Source organism: Centruroides sculpturatus, unplaced genomic scaffold (assembly GCF_000671375.1).
Source record: "Centruroides sculpturatus isolate CEXI.00-Female unplaced genomic scaffold, Cexi_2.0 scaffold725, whole genome shotgun sequence".
NCBI classification, from domain to species: Eukaryota; Metazoa; Arthropoda; class Arachnida; order Scorpiones; family Buthidae; genus Centruroides; species Centruroides sculpturatus.
Window position 1 is genome coordinate 267,209 of NW_019384962.1, and position 19,141 is coordinate 286,349.

General features: G+C 29.4%; 1 protein-coding gene across 1 annotated transcript in view; it reads right to left on the reverse strand.

Annotated features, from left to right (window-relative positions):
- Positions 1-909: 909 nt before the first annotated feature.
- Positions 910-19,141, reverse strand: part of LOC111632461 (frequenin-1-like) — a 28,861-nt gene continuing 10,629 nt past the window's right edge. The window contains exons 3-9 of the mRNA XM_023376875.1: positions 17,726-17,750; positions 12,865-12,913; positions 12,708-12,797; positions 12,527-12,605; positions 2,494-2,582; positions 2,338-2,421; positions 910-1,023 (exon numbers count right to left, since the gene is read on the reverse strand). Of these exons, the coding sequence (XP_023232643.1) occupies positions 931-1,023; positions 2,338-2,421; positions 2,494-2,582; positions 12,527-12,605; positions 12,708-12,797; positions 12,865-12,913; positions 17,726-17,750 (509 nt within the window). The 3' untranslated portion in view covers positions 910-930. The remainder of the gene's footprint in view (positions 1,024-2,337; positions 2,422-2,493; positions 2,583-12,526; positions 12,606-12,707; positions 12,798-12,864; positions 12,914-17,725; positions 17,751-19,141) is intronic.

Genomic DNA, 19,141 nt, shown 5'->3' on the forward strand with positions numbered 1-19,141 from the left:
ATTTTTATTGAAGATTTAAAATTCTTTTTGAAAATAGTTTTTAATTCTTACAAATTGAAATGTGCTTTTGAATTTCTGCAACAAACTTTAGGCAATGAAGGAAGGGAAATAAAAGTTATACGTGATTTTTTTTTTCGATTAAAGTATCCAAGTTTCATGGCGACGCGAATTAGTTTTATTTGAAATTTAAAAAATTCCATTGGGGAATTATTTCTCTTTAACGGTTCTTTTCTACTAAATTGTTCTTGATGACTGACCGTCTCGGGAGAATTACTGTTATGGTTTGGTTGTTATGACGACAAAACCTCCAAAATGGCGGTCGATTTTTTAGAACTGTTTTTTTTTTTAGAATCAATGGAATGGTCTACAGCGTTTTTTCGGTATCATCGATTGTCGATTCGGCAAACGAGATAAAAATGTCACAGACACTTTGTTGTTTTCTTTTATTTTTTATAAAGGTTACACCGGAGGAATAAAACACCACAATCTGACGTCACAATGGGCCGGATGGAAGCGTCGACTCCACTTTGCTTAAGAGGTGAAAAGCGTCGATTTAATTTACATAATTTAATGACATCGATAAAATTAAAGAGGATATTCGAAAGAAAAAAAAATGTTAAAATGGAAGATGATTCGAAGCAATTATTTTTTTGAATTTTATCCAAATTGTATTTGACTTTTTTTTGGCTTGGAAATTTTTTTAGAGCGGAAGAATCAAAAAATATTCGTTCTGTAATCTGTACCGATGTACAGTACAGTTGGAGTATCGAAGACAAATTAACGTCGACCGTCGACGTTCTTTTTAAAATACAACAAAATGCAAAAATGTCTCTAATTTTAAGCGAGTCCGGATCAAGGCACACGTTCCAGATTGCGAGTGCTAATATACATATTTTTTCTTGTTTTTTTAGATGCGGTGCTTAATGTGGATCAAGGTGCGTAGAGGGAAAGTGCTCGAACTATTTTTGGATCTTGTTTAGAACCTTCCTTGAATTCGTCCATGGAGAGTTTGTTGTCTTGGTTCTGTTTTAAAAAAATGGCAAAAGTTTTATTGTTTATAGAACTTTAAATCTTACTGTTGATCCTCGATATAACGGGTATCGGGATGTAATAATGGATAATGACGGCATGTTCTATGAATCAGTCGAAGTGCAATTACCGTATTTGAGAAAAATCAAGTAGGGTGAATGTCCTCTAGATAGCGCGTTTACGTTCCTGCCAGTAGTGTAGTACTTAGTCTGTATTGTCGTAAATACGGGAAACGTCTCCTATTACATTGGATATAAGGAAGTACTTTACATTAGTAAAGGGGGCTATGGTCTATAGTCCGTTGTATCGAGGATCAACAGTATACAGTTTACACGATGTAACGCTCATGTGGTACAAAATGCAGTAGAGTATGGCTAACTTTCTATTAACTAAATACATTTAATGTAAAGTGATGACTGTTTCAGGTTAAAGTTGGTATCGTTTTAAATTGATAGAAATTTAATAATTAACTCAAATAAGTAAGTTTTATTGTATATGTAAGGTGAACATTATTTTAAGTGAATAGGCCTATAAATTTAGAGAAAAACAGGAATCTAAGATTCAGGTTACATTAAAATATAATTAGTTTCTATATTAACTGACTGAATCATTATACAATAAATGTATTTGACTTACACAATAATAATAAAATTTCATAGACAAAGTGATTCATCTTTCAAAGTAGTAAATAAACTTTATATACATAAATTGCATTAAATAATTTTATTTTCAAAATTTAAACGGCATTGTGGTGCAATGGGTAATTTACGAATTGTGATTCACGATGAGAATTCGACTGTCTTTACTTTTCAGGAAAATGTTGGAATAATTGTTAACATATATAAGGACAGAGTATTAGTAACACAAAGTTCATAAATGAAAAGAGTTATTATAGCAGTAAATATGCAAGCGGCGTGTCTCTCTGATGAATAGAGTAATTTTGGTTAAATTAGCTCGGGATTATTAAGTATTTATTGAAAGATTTTTCAATTTAACAGAAACGACAGAAGACTTTTTCAAATTTAAAAAGAAAAAAAATAATTTTCAAACATCAAAGACTTCATTTTTTGTATAATTACACCTATCATTGTTAGTACCATGAAAATACCGTGTATTATAAACGCGAGGTATCATAATAATATAGTTTGTGACGTTTTTTTACTTGCATTTTTACCATATCAAGAAAATTAGAACTGATACTACTTTTTGTAATCCTTCTGTATTGAAAAAAGGGGCCAGAGATGATTTTAAAAAATCATAAAATTATCATCAATGAATATCAAGTATTATGGAAAAGAAAAAATTCACCTTGTCTAACTGTTCGAAAATTTTGTCTACTCTTTCCTTAGGAGACAATTCCTCCTCCTCTTCCTCTTCCTTTGGTTGACTACCCTTTAATGCATAAAATGAACAAATAAGTAACGTTTATTTCCATAAAATGGCAGTAAAAAATGACAAACTCACCAGCATCTGATAGATAGCATCGACGATATTATACATTTCTTCTCTAGTTATGTAGCCATCGTTATCCACATCGTACAACTTAAAAGCCCCTGAAATACCATTAATAATTATTCATATTGAAGACGATAAACATAGTAATGATTAATCGATAAGAATTGTAAATAATATATAGGCCTATATACTCGATTCTAGGTATGTGAATTATACATTATGATTTAAAGCAGGTGTGTCAAACTCATTTAAACAACGGGCCATTAATGCGACTGGTAAGATTCACGCGGGTCACATCACATTTACAAATTTTCTTAAAATTATAATTTGAAGTGATGATGCAGGAATATAAATAGGGCAATTGAAACACACTATGTAGTTTAGTGAATTCAACTCAACAATATATAATTGCTATAGTATTGCTTTTATTTAAAAAATTATTTAATGTACATATTTATAAAACTAAAATTGTTTTCACCGGAAATTTGCAAGTGCTATCTTCCTCCTCCTATTTTTCCAATATCTGGATTCAAACAAAGACTGAGAACAAACAATCTTCATTATGGCAGATAGATGTTTATCAGTTAATCTTGATCCGTAAGCCGTTTTCTTTAATTTCAGAGCATCGTGGCCGCGGGCCACGAAAAATTACATTGGGGCCGCATGCGGCCCGCCAGTTTGACACCCTTGATTTAAAGTCTCCATACAAACAGACCACCTGGATATATGTGGTATGAAATGTATTCATTACAGAAATGTTAACTAGATACTTTCCAGCCATTCGTGGCAATGCATGTCTGCGTAAGTGAACCCTTGCCTCTGCTTGAAGACTTGAATCATCCTATCATCCTCTATATTCATGTTACGTAGATTATGTTTCTATGAATATGTAAATTATATATATAAATTAGGAAAGATGTATATACAGTATTTAATTAAATACAGACATTTTTCATATAGCTTCTATGGGTATGAAACATACATTACTATTACAATAGTTTATTGGTGCGAGTATTATATCTTTTTTTCTGAGTAGCTTCAAGGATTCCCTTTTGAAGATCATATTTAGGCCTGTAATCATTTACTTGCTACAATAAAGAAACTGATATTCCAAAAGTGTCATCAAAAGACTCTAGAACTACTTTTTTTTCTTTCCCTCCAATTGGATTTCGAGAGAGTATTTTTCTTTTAACGGACACGAATTGATTTTGTTTCTCGTTTCCTAAAAGTTTAGATTTTTTTTTCAGAAGGTTTCTAAAGATATATTTCCAGTATTTTGAGCATTTGCCTAAAATAGTTTTGAGATCCTCTCTCGCTTCTCTCTTATTTATCTCTGAAAGTTTTGCTGTTCCTGAAATTTCTCCATAACATAAATTTTACTTACAAAATTTTTCCGAGAATTTGCAAACTAGCATAAAATAAAACAGCATTTTATGAAGGATTAGTAAAAATTACTTCATAGATTATATAATTTAATTAAAATATTTCAAACAAATAGGCCGGCCGTATAGTTTGCCGTACAAGTACCAATAAATCATTATAGGACAATAAACAATTATAAATGTTTTTGTAATACGTTAATGGAAATGAAATTGAACGCGAAAAGTGTTGTCACCATGTAATGGATGGCCTATTTTAAGCGCGGGGTGTTTCAAAAAAGCAAAAATTTCTTTACAACGACGACGGTAGCGCAATTCTCTGAAAAGTTAAGAAATGTGCCAATTTTCTGAAAAATGGTAGCAATATATATATATATATATATATATATTAAGTGTTCCTAACTAAATATTATGGTAGAGTTCGTTATAAACTTCTAAAGAAATAATTAGTAACTAATAATTCATAGTGACGCTGGTTAATCGGAATAATTCATTTGTTCTTCAGCTTTTTTCTCCCCTCTGGACATTAAGAGGACCCTTTTTTCAGGCACATTGTGATTGGTTTACAGTGCGCGGTAGGAAACAAGACACGACATATCCGGGACAAATCACCCCGAAAAATTCCTGGGGTTAGGCCCTTCCGGATTCATTGCCGGATCCTTCATAGCGATGGAACCTTAACCGCTCGCCATACGGCCATCTTGTTCATAAATTAGCATAATGAAGTAATGTTTATTACTCATTATTTTGAACTAATTCATAAGAATGAACTAATATGGCTGATTATTAGTTCACGATGATAATTACCAATAGGCGTAAATACTGTAGTAAATTCGTTTATGAACTAATGAAGGAGCGAGATTTGTTCATTTTTATNTTTTTAAATATAAAATACAAATCCACAGCTGATACAGGTATTAAAATGAGAAAAAAAGAATACACTGTTTTCCTATTTTTACTTCGAGTGAATGTATTTTTAGTAAAACACAATCGAAAGCAAAGAGAAATAATTGATTTCTGAAGCAAATGTTTTGGTTTCTTTTGAAAGATTTGATTGATTAAGTTTTAACGTAAAAATACATTATACATTTTCAACAATGAGTACATGAGATTTTATCAATCAGCTCTTCAGACAGATTTAAAAAAAATGAGTACAAGAAAATCAATTATTATTTCTTCTTATATAAAAGCGCGACGATATTTTTAATGTTTTACAATTTATTATAAAATTAAATATAGCTATTTAATCATCATTTTATTTGCCTAAATAGAAATTTTATCAAGACAACTTCAAGTAAGTTTTTAACACAGTTTAAAAGCTTTTTTGAAGTTGTCAGAAAAAAGAGAAATTTTCTTTTTAATTCAAGCCGATACGAAATAATTCATTAAGTAGTGTCGAAAAGAATTTTGAAATTAAAAAGAACCGAAAATTTCACGTATTCGGTAACAGAGACCAACTCATACTTACTACATAACCGTGGAAGTTAGTAGTAATGTTAGCCAGTCATTGAACTGGTTACAAAGTAAAAATCACTTCCTCCTCCTCTCACATCATTCCTCACCACCAGAAAACAGCCGTAGGATTTGGGACTCATCACCAAAACCAGGCGTTACAACCAATATTGCCATTCACATTCAAAAAAATTTGGCTTGCGCCAACGTTATTTTTTTTTAAACCTGTCACCTAGATATTTAACGTTTCAGTTTCAGTTTTATTTTTAAAGCTGCATTTATGCAGAACGGAAAGAGGGAAAACGGCAAAAGAAAACTTTTAGAATCAGAATTCCCATTCGTGATGCAGTTTACGCAGAAGAGAAAAACTGAGTTCTCGCGCGTTAGAAGCGAGAAATGAAATGCATAGTTTTCCACGTCCTGGAAAGTTCAGTCTGTTGAAGTATCGTATTTTTCTCCTCTTTCCTGAATTGGTGCATGTTTCCACTCAATAACAATAAAATGGTGACGATGGATCACGCCAGCAACTGTCAAATGTAAAGAAAATGATTTTCTTTCCCCTCTCCTGTTTCACTTCTCTCATATGCATAGACAAAACCTAAAAACACAAACCTCCCTGCGGTTTTGTAGATATCTCCAATTAATGTCTATAGGCTTGGCCGAGACGTTACTCCATTTTATTGTAATGTTTTTGCAGTATTATTTTTCTACCACAAATTTTGCACGCTGAAGTTACGATAGAAGCATCACACATTCCCTTCTACATTTTTGGCAAAGTCCAGCAGCTTCTTCTACGTTTTGTATTAATTTTGAGATGCTCTATTACTTCGTAATTTAAATTGTGATGCTATCTATCAAAAGAGCCAAGATAAGATTTGCCGCCATAAAAAGGTGGTCCGAAGACCCACTTTTTGAGGTGGTCAAATCCTTAGCCCATTCCCGATTACCTATACTCGTGCACTTGTATTTATCTGATACTTTGCATCAATCTATATCTAACTTCTATGTTTTTGTTTACATTCTATTTATTAGTTTCATTTTCACGTATTATTTGTGTCTTTCGGAGAAGGATGGCATCCACATTTAAATCGTAAAGTACCCATCTCACCTCTCTCACACTGTTCTTGATATAATAAAATTTGATTTATCGCCAACATTTTTTCGCTTCAAAATTGACACTAAATCGAGTTTGGCTCTAAACCGCAATATCTCATACAATTATTGCATGATGTACTTCAGTTCAGAGGCAATGAAATTTGAAGTTTGAGCTTCATTTCAGTGCAAAATCATACATTTAGCAATTTGCAGAAGCTGAAGGATTCTCTATTTAATATTTATGGAATAGATTCAGACAGAATGTCATAATTTAGGTTATTATATTCATTCCATGAATTCAAGTAGCATTGTTTAATTTGCGTTGAAGAGCATCACACTCGTACCTATTTTTACTTTTTGAAAGACCAACTTAAAAATATCTTAAAAAAAGATTTTTCCAAGTAAAAATAATTTTAAAATCTTAAAAATTTTATAAACTATTCAAGTATACAAATAGTTTAAAAATGTAATGTAAATACAGTAGTTAAATAGCATAATTTAATAATAAATAACAATTTGTATTTTATTTTTTTATTGTCATGCATGTGTAAATTAGATCTTTCTATATTTTTACTGTTTAAAACAAGCAGGAAATGGGGAAAACAATTACTTTCTACCATAAATTTGTTCGTATTAATAAAATTTTTAAATATAAAATACAAATCCACAGCTGATACAGGTATTAAAATGAGAAAAAAAGAATACACTGTTTTCCTATTTTTACTTCGAGTGAATGTATTTTTAGTAAAACACAATCGAAAGCAAAGAGAAATAATTGATTTCTGAAGCAAATGTTTTGGTTTCTTTTGAAAGATTTGATTGATTAAGTTTTAACGTAAAAATACATTATACATTTTCAACAATGAGTACATGAGATTTTATCAATCAGCTCTTCAGACAGATTTAAAAAAAATGAGTACAAGAAAATCAATTATTATTTCTTCTTATATTAATCCATCATATATTTCTTTTTTTTTTTTTTTCTTTCGTATGAAACGAAGCATTTTTCTTCATCGTCTGATGTTTCGAAAGAGCCAATCAATAATCAAAAATCAATAAACTAAAAACTGATTCTGAATTTTACTTTAAAAAATCCAAAATCTGACGTTTTAACTAAATCAAAATTTAATTTTTACGTAGTTGAATCGATTCCACACGATCATAATTAGAAGAAATTTAAGATTTCGACGTTTCTTTTCTCGATTTAACACATTTTAAACATTTAATGACGTTTAAAAAACGTAAAACAAATACCACTAAAATGAAGCAAATATTTTCTACAGGAGTTAGAGTTAAATCTCGATTTAGCATACATTTTGCTCGCCTACGAAATGAGCACTAATTCGAGTGTAGCAATTAAAATTCAGAACTGACTCAATATCTTGCGGATCCCTGTGCAAAAATATAAAGTGTCAAGATTCGTTTACAAATTTTTACTGACGCTATATGAAGGTGACGTTATTTAGGAAAGCGCTATATGAAGGTTTACAATTTTGAAACAACAGCAATGTAATTTACAGTCGCTTCTTCGTGTAATGGGAAGAGGATACAATTGTCAATTTAATCAAATTCTAATTTAGTTATGAGCTAATTCATAGGCAAATGGAATTAAGAAGACAATTAAGCTATTGATATATAACGTAAAAACAGTAAAATCTCCAATAGATGATTTTCAACTATTCAACGATTTTTCAAATATTTTTAGATTCTTATAACATTTTACTATTGTAAATTATTACTTCTATTTTTGATATTTATTTTAATGTAAATTTATAATGCGTAAAATCGAAAATATTTCTTGCATACGTAATTACAGTAGATGGACATTTCTAGGAATGATTGAAAAATCTATATATATGAACAAAAATAGAAAATGTTCGAATTATCTAATAGAATATATATAATTATGAATATTTATGAAGAAATAAACAGTTTTATTAATGTATTTGTCTATTCTTATATTGTAAATTATATTGCCAATATTACGAGTTCATTTATTAATAATGCAAGAAAAGTTTTTAATGTGTGCTACTATGAAGTAAAATATGAGGTATGTTTACAATAATAGATTCATTTTTGAAAAGAATATTTATATATTTATTGATTCTATAAAGAAATAATTGGTAAAAAAAAAACTAGTTTGAGAAGAACTCTATATTCTAGGACTCAGACAGAAAAACCTCCTCTCTAGCGGTCTCCAGACAGAAAACCATTTCTAAATACTTGCTATAGATCTACATTATAAATACTATATACAACAATACAACTAATTTGTTATATTCTTGCTGTACCACTTATACGTACAGTACAAGTTAGTTATAAACTAAATAATGCACAAACCGAAATATCTGGAACTTTGAAATTTTTGAAGCAGTTTAAGTCTAGTTTATAACACTAAAAATTTCATTTAAATAATTACACACACACAAGTATACAAATTTATTAAGTTAATAAATTCGTGTTAAGTTAGTTGTTATTATTTCTTTTCCCAATTAAAAAGTTAGGAAATGTTCAAATTTGCATTAATTCTGATGCAACTTTGTTAATACATTAATTAATCATTCCCAAAGAACTGATAAATTTGAAATAAATTCATTTATGTCTATAAAATATATAGTACTGAAATTGCACGAAATATTTTATTGTCAGCTGTAGGAACAATTGTTACACACAATGTATACTTGGAATAACTATACTGAGATGATACTAATGACACTGCATATTGCTACTGACTTCTTTCAGACATGATTTTAATGGCTTTGACAGCCAGTAGGCAGAGATGCTAAAAGCACCAAATGCTCGCTATAGAAGACTTTGGTTAAAGTCTGATCGAGTCAAAAAATTTTCACAGACGATCTATTCGGGCTACGTCGTGTCCCCTATCTTATCAGTTAGCCATTTCCCATTGTCAGCTTGGATGGTTAGTTAGATGAAATAAGGCAACGCAACACAAGGACGATCTGCCAAAGGAGGACATCTCCCGGAAAAACTTTCTGTGAGAAACATTAGACACGTGAAGAAAACAGAACTCCATGCAGCCAGCCTTTGGTCAAGCGTAAACTCCTGATCAAGCTACTAGTATTCAGTGGTTTTATCCATTGAGCCACTGACGTGCATCTGATGGGCATGAAAAAAGTTGATCACATGATGGTTGAATGAAGAAAAACTATTGAGAAGTGATGATACTACTGATAATGATAGCACTACTTACTGTATTTTGTTTTAAAGGATAATTTATGAGTATTTAAACTCTTGCCTATTATGGAAATCACCTTGACATAAGATAAATTTTTAAACTCTTCCCATCCTACGGGCACTAAGAGGGCCTTTTTTTTTATCTTGCCCATCGTGGACATGAGGAAAAGCTCTTAGTTTCAGGTCTTATTAGCATTCCCATTATGGACCAGATCCATAATTGAGGCGATGAAGTGCGGAGCCCAACACGACCGTAATAGATCGTCTATGGAGCGGGAATCTCACGAATTTTCAAATTCGAATCCAGATCCCTAGAGATATGAGTTGACATCTCGATTATCCATGAAGATGATCCTCAATTTCCTGTTCTTAACTAACAAGATAAATATTGTGTATTAGTATGTCATAATTACACAATATTAATTTGAAACATCAACTCTTCAGAATTTTAAGTGAAGACATAAAACCTGTTTTAAATAATATTAATAACCACAGATTTTTATTTTACTTGCAATGTTTTCCCATTCTAGTGAATAATGTTGATAACCTCTGTTAATAACAAGATTCTGTTCCATTACAAGGAAAAAGCTATTCGAGAAAGTAATTCCCACGTAGAAAATCAATAAGAGCGACATTAATGGAAGATACTGTTGATCTCCTATCTTCAACTACTTGCCAAAGCAATAAAATAAACTCATAAATCCAATAATTTCGTCACGAGGTACTCGATTTTATAGTAATAATTTTTCTAGATTTTAATATATTTTTCAGGAAAAATCAACATTGAAATGCTTAAATTTTATTAAAGACAATTCGTTCTGCCGTTTAGTTAAGCTACAATATGGCCGAAAAGTTGATTAGCCACTATAAAGATTGAGTGTCACGGTAGTGACTCCCTGCCAAGTAAAAAGTCACTGACCGACTATAGCCTACATACAGGTATCGGAGTTGCCTATTTTCTATTTCTCTGCTTCCCAAAAGCCAAATTTAATTCTGAATATCTCGTTCGAAAGATAATCATTTTCTTAGGTAGGTAATTTTAAGATTTTCTATAAAGTCGTCGCCGAAATATAAGTAACCTAAATGTGCAAATATCGCCAAAAAATGCTCTATTTTCTTAATCCTGCACCGAAGACGCTCCTACAGAAAAAAACCTAATAGTCTAGAAAGCTTAAATTTTAAACTTGATCCTTCTTCGTTATCAGTGAGGTGCAGGTGAAACTTCCGGGTTGATAGGTCAAAGTTCACGGAGTTTTCCCATAGAGCTATTTTGCTTTTATGTAAGGATAAAATTGCATCTAAATGAATAATTTTTATTCAAAATGTTATCCAGAATAACAAAAGCGCAAATTTACGCCAATTAAAACTTTTTATATACCGTATCGAAAGAGTTTGTTGCAGAGCACCGACCGAATTGATTGTGTTATTACATAAAGACCGTCATCGCCTCAGGTCTTGATGTAATAACACAATTATTAACCAGAAAACTATTGAAATCCAAACAAAAACATCTGAGATTTAAAAAAAAAGTTGCGCCAAGCAGGAAATTATGCCAAATTTTTATCTTGAGATTTTTTTTTTTGTTTTTTGATAAAGATAAGCTTGGCACTTCGATGCTGTACCCATAACATTTTTTACGTGTATTATTATTTTCTACATTTCTAAGCGCCAAACTCATCTTTATCAAAGAAAAATTCTCAATAAAAAAATTTGACTGTCGTCTAAATTGACAATTTCCGGCGCAATTTTTTTACATCTCAGATGTTTTTATTTGGATTAAAAATTACAATTAATTCAATTGTATTTTTATAACTTTTTTTCTTTTGCAAAATCAGTAGAAATTTGTTCCAAATTCAGTTTACGACTGTATATGCATGCATATGAGAAAACACAATTAATCATGGCTAACTGAATTGGGCCATCCCGTTGTCACACATCTAACTAAATTATTAAAAAAAAAATTTTTAACAATACGTAAAACGACATTAGTTTTAAATATAGAGAAATTTTAAAACTTTCCCTAAAAATCACCTTCTAAATATTAGAGAAACAAGATGTTTATCTTGTTTCTCTAATATTTTAATAAAATATATCCAATACGTTATTGGCTTGCTATTTGAAAAAATTGTGGACCTATAAATTCCCACCGTCTTTCCTTAATCTCGAGAACGGAGTTAGATACAAGATTAGACCAGATATGGAAACCTTAGTGCCATGAGGTTCCGATTAACTATATACAGACTTCCGATGCAAACTAGAAATCATGTTATCTCAATTCAAAAATTTTCCCTAAAAGGTGTTATATAGATCACCGACATACACTATTGTTAAAGGAAAAGTATGATGTACAGGGGCAAGCCACTACTAATTTGAGGTGGAGAGAATATATATTAAATGAAATAAATTAAAAATTGCAGCCCAGCATTGTGACGATGTCACAATAAATAAATGCTCGTTTTTATTGCATTTTTTACATAAGGAGAACTATAAAAAAAAAACTGACTGAAGACAAAGCTGAGAATAATCAAGTACATTCGATTCTACCAGAGTTTGGTTAATTATTAGATTTTTAAGTACTCTTAGATTCTTAAGTACTCATCCCACTACGTCTCTTCAAAGCTCTAAGAATTAATTGAAGCACAAGTAGCAATTGTTCCATGTAACTAACAATAACTGTTGCCGGAGCATTAACGATTACACTTAAAATTCTAACGTATAAGTGTAACTGAAATATTGTTTCAATAAGTACTGTATAATTAACGAACTTTCAACACGAGTTTATCAAACCCAATACTACGGATGGAGTTTTGATATGAATAATCAAATTTTCAGAATAAAAATAGAAAATTTCACAAAGGTTTTAAATATTTCTGTAATTCTCCTGGGTTTATTTAAAAATTTATATATAAATCTTTACTCACAGACCAACTTTTCATCCAAATTTCCTCTTGACGTCACGGAAAGTGCTCGGATAAATTCTTCAAATTCGATGGTTCCATCCTTTGATAACAAAAATTATTTTATATGTATAATAATTTTTTTAAAATATGGATTTTCATTACGATTTTCTTATAAAAATGGTGAAAAATAAATTTCAATTACTTTATTCTCGTCAAATACTCTAAAGACCAAGCGAGCAAACTTGGACGGATCTCCTTGAGGAAAAAATTGTTTATAGATCCGAAGGAAGCCCTGAAAATGAATTATCCGTGATTTATGCTATACTTAACATGCGAAGAAAAAACAAATATTAATTTACCTGTTCCGTAAGTTGGCCATTTGGGCAATCTTTAATGAATCCTTTGTGCCTGAAAAAATATACAATTCATTTCGCAGCAATTTTTCCATAGATATAAAAAACCTGTTACCAGAAATTAAATAATATTTTTTGTATACTAAGTATACCCAAAAAAATTTGAATAATGTGATTAAAGTATGCTGAACTTAGTCTCTGTAGGTTAATACGCAAAATGTCTTAGCAATGTTTTAACTTGACTTATTCTCTAAGAACGAAATAAGTCTCCTGAAGGTTAATTTGAATCAATAATTGATAGAAAAAATTCTTTTCATTCACATCATTATTAAAGATAATTGCTTCAAAGCTCGATCTCTTTGCAAATCATTACAAAAGTTGCCTAGAAGTTCCAAGTCCCGATGCATCTCTTGAAAATTAAATTAATTCTTAACAATGCTTTGGTTAAATCTTGATTTGAATAATTCATCAAAGTTTAAAGATTAATGAAAAGAATATTCAAACTTTAATGAATTCTAAGCATCAGAGTTCGAGACTTTGGGGAAATTCTTGCAAAGTTGTATTAAAAAGTTTCAAGTTCTGATACATAACTTGGAACCAACAGAAACCAGAGCCTAACCAACACTTTCTGCATAATGCTGAATTGAAGCGGTTCAAAGAGCCGAGATGATAGTTCAGGGAAAATGGAAAATAGAAGAGCAAAAGGGATATTGCACAAGGACGGCAAACAATGTACAGAAAAACTTGAAGAAAAATTGTTCATTGTCTGCAATCTTGTGAATATAAGATGCCACAATAATAATGCTTTACTATAATAAAATACAAGAGATTTTTGTAAGAAGAATGCAAAATTTCCATGTTCTATAAATTCAGTATTGAAAAAGAAAGATTCCTGTAAATCCTTCACAGGACTTTTGTAATAATAAAAATAAACTAATAGTAGAAAATAAATCGAGACGACGTTTCTGAACAGTTATTTGCAAAAATAAATATACCATCTGTTTAACAATCTTGTGCCATTATTTGCAAAATAATTGAATTGTACAGCAAATAGAACATTTATACATAATTATTTGTAATTATTTGCAATGATAATTTCGTTTTATAATTTTAACCATTTAAGCTTTTGCTTAATTTCTTATTTTATTGCAGATTGTTCTTAATTGCAATGCTAATTTACTTAGTAATTCGCATCAATTGTGAATAAAATATTGACATTTTATAAAATTCTACAATTATTAATTCTTTTATTTACTCATATGTTGCAGAAACTTTTATATTATATATATATTTAGATTATATTGTTTGCTGTTTTTTTATACCGCAAGAATTTCATGAATTTTTTATCGCTCCATTTTTTCAAAAATAGAATAAGTGTGTTTTGTTTCGTGAGAGATTTGCTGGCGAAAATCTGAAATCAATTTTCGGTTTGTCTGCAAGTTATCACGGAAATAAGTCTTTCAGACGGAATTATTACGTAGAATTTATTTCGTGAGATCTATCAATCAATGTTTAAAGATTTTGTTTTCGTTGTTAACGTTCACTCGTTAATTTTAGTTAAAATAATGGTACAAGGTTAATGATGTTAAGGCTAATTAATTCCTCATTTTTATTGATGGTTTACCTAAAACAGTCCTCAATTCGTTAAAAATTTACCTAAAACAGTTCTTACGACTTACGTTCAAGATTTAGCCGGAAAAAATTGTAATTTTGAAAAAAATAAAATATTCTTACTAAAACTTTTCGAATAAAAGCTCAATTTTAAATATGAAACTGATAAAAATTCATTTAAAATTTGAACCGTGTATTATCTTCTCGAAGGAATGAACAATTAAAAGAGAATTAGAAAATTAAAATAATTACATCTTGTACTTTCGAGAAATCTGACAGTAATATTAATTTTAAAGGAGACTATAATTATGACATACAGCTAACGCTACTAATAAATATTCTTATTTAAGTATACATTATACATCTATAAATAAGTAGGATTAAAAATCTCAATTTATTTTCCCTCAAGTCGCCGAGTATTAAACTATACTTTTTCGAATGGATAAAACCTCCAAAAAGTATTATTTCTAGAAAACAGAGAAAAATTAACTGTCTTACATGCTTTTTTTAAAAATCTTAATTCATCATTTATTAAAATGTAGTAGTAAATTTATTAGAATGAATTTTTAAAGTTCTATAAATAATTAACAAATGATTTTCGGTAGTGGTTCTCACCCTGTAAACTGCAAGTCCCTGACTGGGTCTGCGATATTCACATTTAATTAAATTTTATTTTAACACATTTAAAGTCGTTTTATTTAATTGTCATTATTCTCTAAAAATGCCATAATCAACGATAATAAATGTTAACTTAGTCCTCAAAATTTATTTACAGCAAGAAGGGGTCTCAAAGATTAGAAACCATTGGTTTAAAGTACTTCTTGTACAACATGTGTGCAATACATAACCACTATTTTAAATAGTTTACAAGACATTTTATGAAAATTGACTTGTAGTCTATAAACAAGTAATTTCCAGGTGTAAAGTAAATATAGAATCATTAACAAATAGGAACTCAGCCAAACACACTCAAGTGAGAACTTGTCTATGTTATGCCCACGCTGGTAAGTTTTCATTAGTGAATCACTTGGTTGATTTCACTTGTGGACACATTTATAAGTGAGAACTCAGCATGAGTGCATTCATGGAGACCGAAGACTCGCCTACATGGGGATATCTGCAAGTGAAAATTGGAACACGAAAATAATACCAGAAATGTTTAATATCTCAATAATTACATGTTCATTCTAAGAAAATTCACTCAAAAATAGGAAAAAATATTCGGATTCTATTTTATATTGAACACCTTTTTAATAAAGTCGTTATTTATTTAAAATAGGCTTACTTTTATTCAAGAAAAAGCTCTTTTAATACTGGTAATTCGCCATCCTAACCTCATATTTATAGCCCATTTACAAGTAAAATGAAATTTCGATAGAATTTCATACGTGAAATTTCACACCAAAATTTTTATTTTAGTTATTGGCGAATATTATAAATTATTTTGAAACTAAATTCTGCTATTTTTTAACGTTACATAAATTACATTAATTAAGTTATACCTTTAAATCTAATTAATTAAGCCAAATTTTAGTAATTAAGTAATCGCATCCAATAACACGATCAGACTATTTTATAACTTTGAAACTAGCAAATAATTTACTGTTTTTTAGGCAAATGAATTAATTTACGCTGTTTTGCTTCGAGGAAGGAAAATTGGCAACATTTTTAATGAATATAAGGTAAATTATCTGCTTCCCAAATTGAAAATAGCATAATTTGCCTGCTTTTTCTCAACGATAAAGGACGAGTTATGAAAACAGTAACAAGTATTGTTGCCTAATTTAAGATAAGTTATCTCTATTTTTCAGGCAAATAATAGCTTTGTACTCTCTTATAAAGAAAAATTTAAAGTAACATATACTCTTTTCTCGGCTACATTAAATAGCGTACACAATGTTTATAATTAGGCAACTCGAATGGTTTTAATTAACCAAAATTAGGTGGCTTTATGCCTTTTTACTCAGTCAAAATTACCTATTTTAGTTGATAAAATTATCAAAAGGTATATAACTTAATACTTTAATAAATAAAGGCAATTACTTCTGCTCTGACGGAAAATAAGAGTACTTACATCATTATCATAAAGTAATTGATGATGTTTTTCATTTAATTAAGCAATTCATGTTCCAATTTTATAAACCTTCAATTAATAGTCCGCTTATGTGACTTTCTACAATAATTTTCACGATAACCAAATCATTTTTGAAACATTCAATATACTTTTGTTTGTTAAAACGTAAATAGGGGAAATGCTTATCTTGTAATATTCGAGTTACGTTGAAACGTATTAAAATGTCAATAAAGCTTTACGGGCAGTACGAACAAAAAATAATCAAGTGTACAGTCCGATCGATAGTATCTATAATTGGAAATTCTATTTGAAATCATTATACAATGAGGAAGCAAAGGTTTAATTACTTGAAGACGATTATGACATAGTCAAAATTGCAGTAAACATGCTTAATTTAGCATCTCAAAGCTTTATTAAGATACTCCAAGTTTATATTAATAACAATATACAATCCTAAGATATCTCCATTTATAATGGAGTCTTATCAATGAAGGTAGACTTGGCAAAGTGGCAATGCCCATATCTAAAGATAATTGCCTTGATAATTATTAAATTCATAAAATTGTCGGCTATTATTTAATCAAATTAGCATAAATTTGTCTTAGTATAATCATACCAAACTTTAATATTATTAGATTATTTTAGTAAATTAGTAGATTATTAATAAAATGTATGAAGCAATCATAGGATTGTTCGTAAATCTCTCTCTTCCTATTTAGTAGTATTATTTTAATTTTTAATCTAACAATAACCGAATCATAACTTTTTAAAGTAAATAACAAAAAAAAAACTAATATAAAATTCATTTCTTAACGATTTAAATTAATATTTAATCAACTTTAACATAACGCCTAGACATTCATTTCACTTAATTTGCATAAGAACAGAATCAGCAAGCGAAACAGAAATACGATATACATTAAAATTTAAATAAAAATAATAATAAAATAAACATTAAACACGTCATTTAACGGGTTTAGTCGTATTAAAATTAAATTAAATTTTAATACGACTAAAATATGAATTTATCTTCAAAATTTAAATTAAGTAAAGATAATTTACATACAGGTATTTTTTTTTTAAATGAAAAACTTGCAATTTAATTATTTAATGTTTTAAATGAGTTAGAAAGATGCATTTCATCTTTAAATTTAGTAAAAATAGTGTTTAAAATATACTCACCACTGCCTGATCTCTTTCTCGGTAACTATAAAAAGAAAACTTCATTTTAAACAAAGAAGATCGATGCACTCAGAATTAATATCAGCTGCAGTAGACAGGAACAGCCTCTGGTTAACTCTACCTTTTGTTACGAAGTACATCTGACAGAATCAACTAACGAAGATAAGTCTTGCCTCATAACAACTTTAAGTAATATTCTAAACGCAAAAATCGATAGATAAAAAAGGAGTGGAATGCATCTACCTTGAACAGAATCAATCTAGAATTGTAACGTTTTAATTACATTTACCTTAATTTACGTTGTTAAAACTGTATAATTAAACTCTTCTTCGCATTATAAAGGCCAACGCTTATACAGTGTAATGTACAATTAACGGTTTTATTTTTGAATTTCATATTAACGGTCGAATTGTTTGTTAGCAAAACGTTACAGGCAGTGTTGCTATAGTAACCAGGTGAAGGGTCAACTAGAAGAGGCTACGCCCGTCTCTGCTACTGAATCAGTAAACTGTAGAAAATTATTATAATAAAATACTAGAATATATGCAAATTTTAAAGGTAATGTTTAAAGTGTGAAGAGTGTTGCGGATTATTAATTAAACGCTATCTTATTCTACATAACACTTAAATTAGCACGAATTAAAAAGAGTATTAATTACTTTAATCGGAATTTATTTTTATAAAAATTACGTTGGAAAAATTTACAAAATGGAAAACAAATTTTAGTTGCTTATTTTACTGTAATTGTTTAGTAAATTGAAAAATCGAACAGTGTAAAGGTATTAGAATATATACATAGAATTATGGTAATTAGATTAGTTACATTTGGATTTTATTCCGTTCTTTTCCATCTTGGCAAATTACATTGTTCCAAACGGTTAAGATGTCATAATTTACAAAACCATTAAAAATATTACATTTTTTTTATATACAGTAGAAGTGTATAGATTTTATTCTGTTACTTTAAACGTACAAAAGTAATAAAGCGGTTCAAAATTTGAATTGAATCTCTTCGTCACTTAAGAAAACACGAACAAGAAATTGATATTTATTACAGGTGAGTATTTTTATGAAATTTCGTTTCAAATGCGGATAATCTTACTAAAAATCTGTGCCGAATATGAGTGTTCATTGAAGAATTCTGTGTTATATACGAGTATCTTTGCAGAATGTTTATAACGGAAAAAAACACGTCTTGTTAAAAATGACGTTAAAACTTTGCAAAATGATATCTTTCTACGTTCAAGAAAGATTTATATTATTAATTCTACGAAGAAATCACAGAATAAGAACTTATAATCTAAATGAAATGTTATATAAGATATAAACTAATAAACGTTTCAAAATTATATCACCCTAAAAGTTAAATTTTTTTCATTCCAAAGGAATTATTTAATACGCCAGTAAAACTATAAA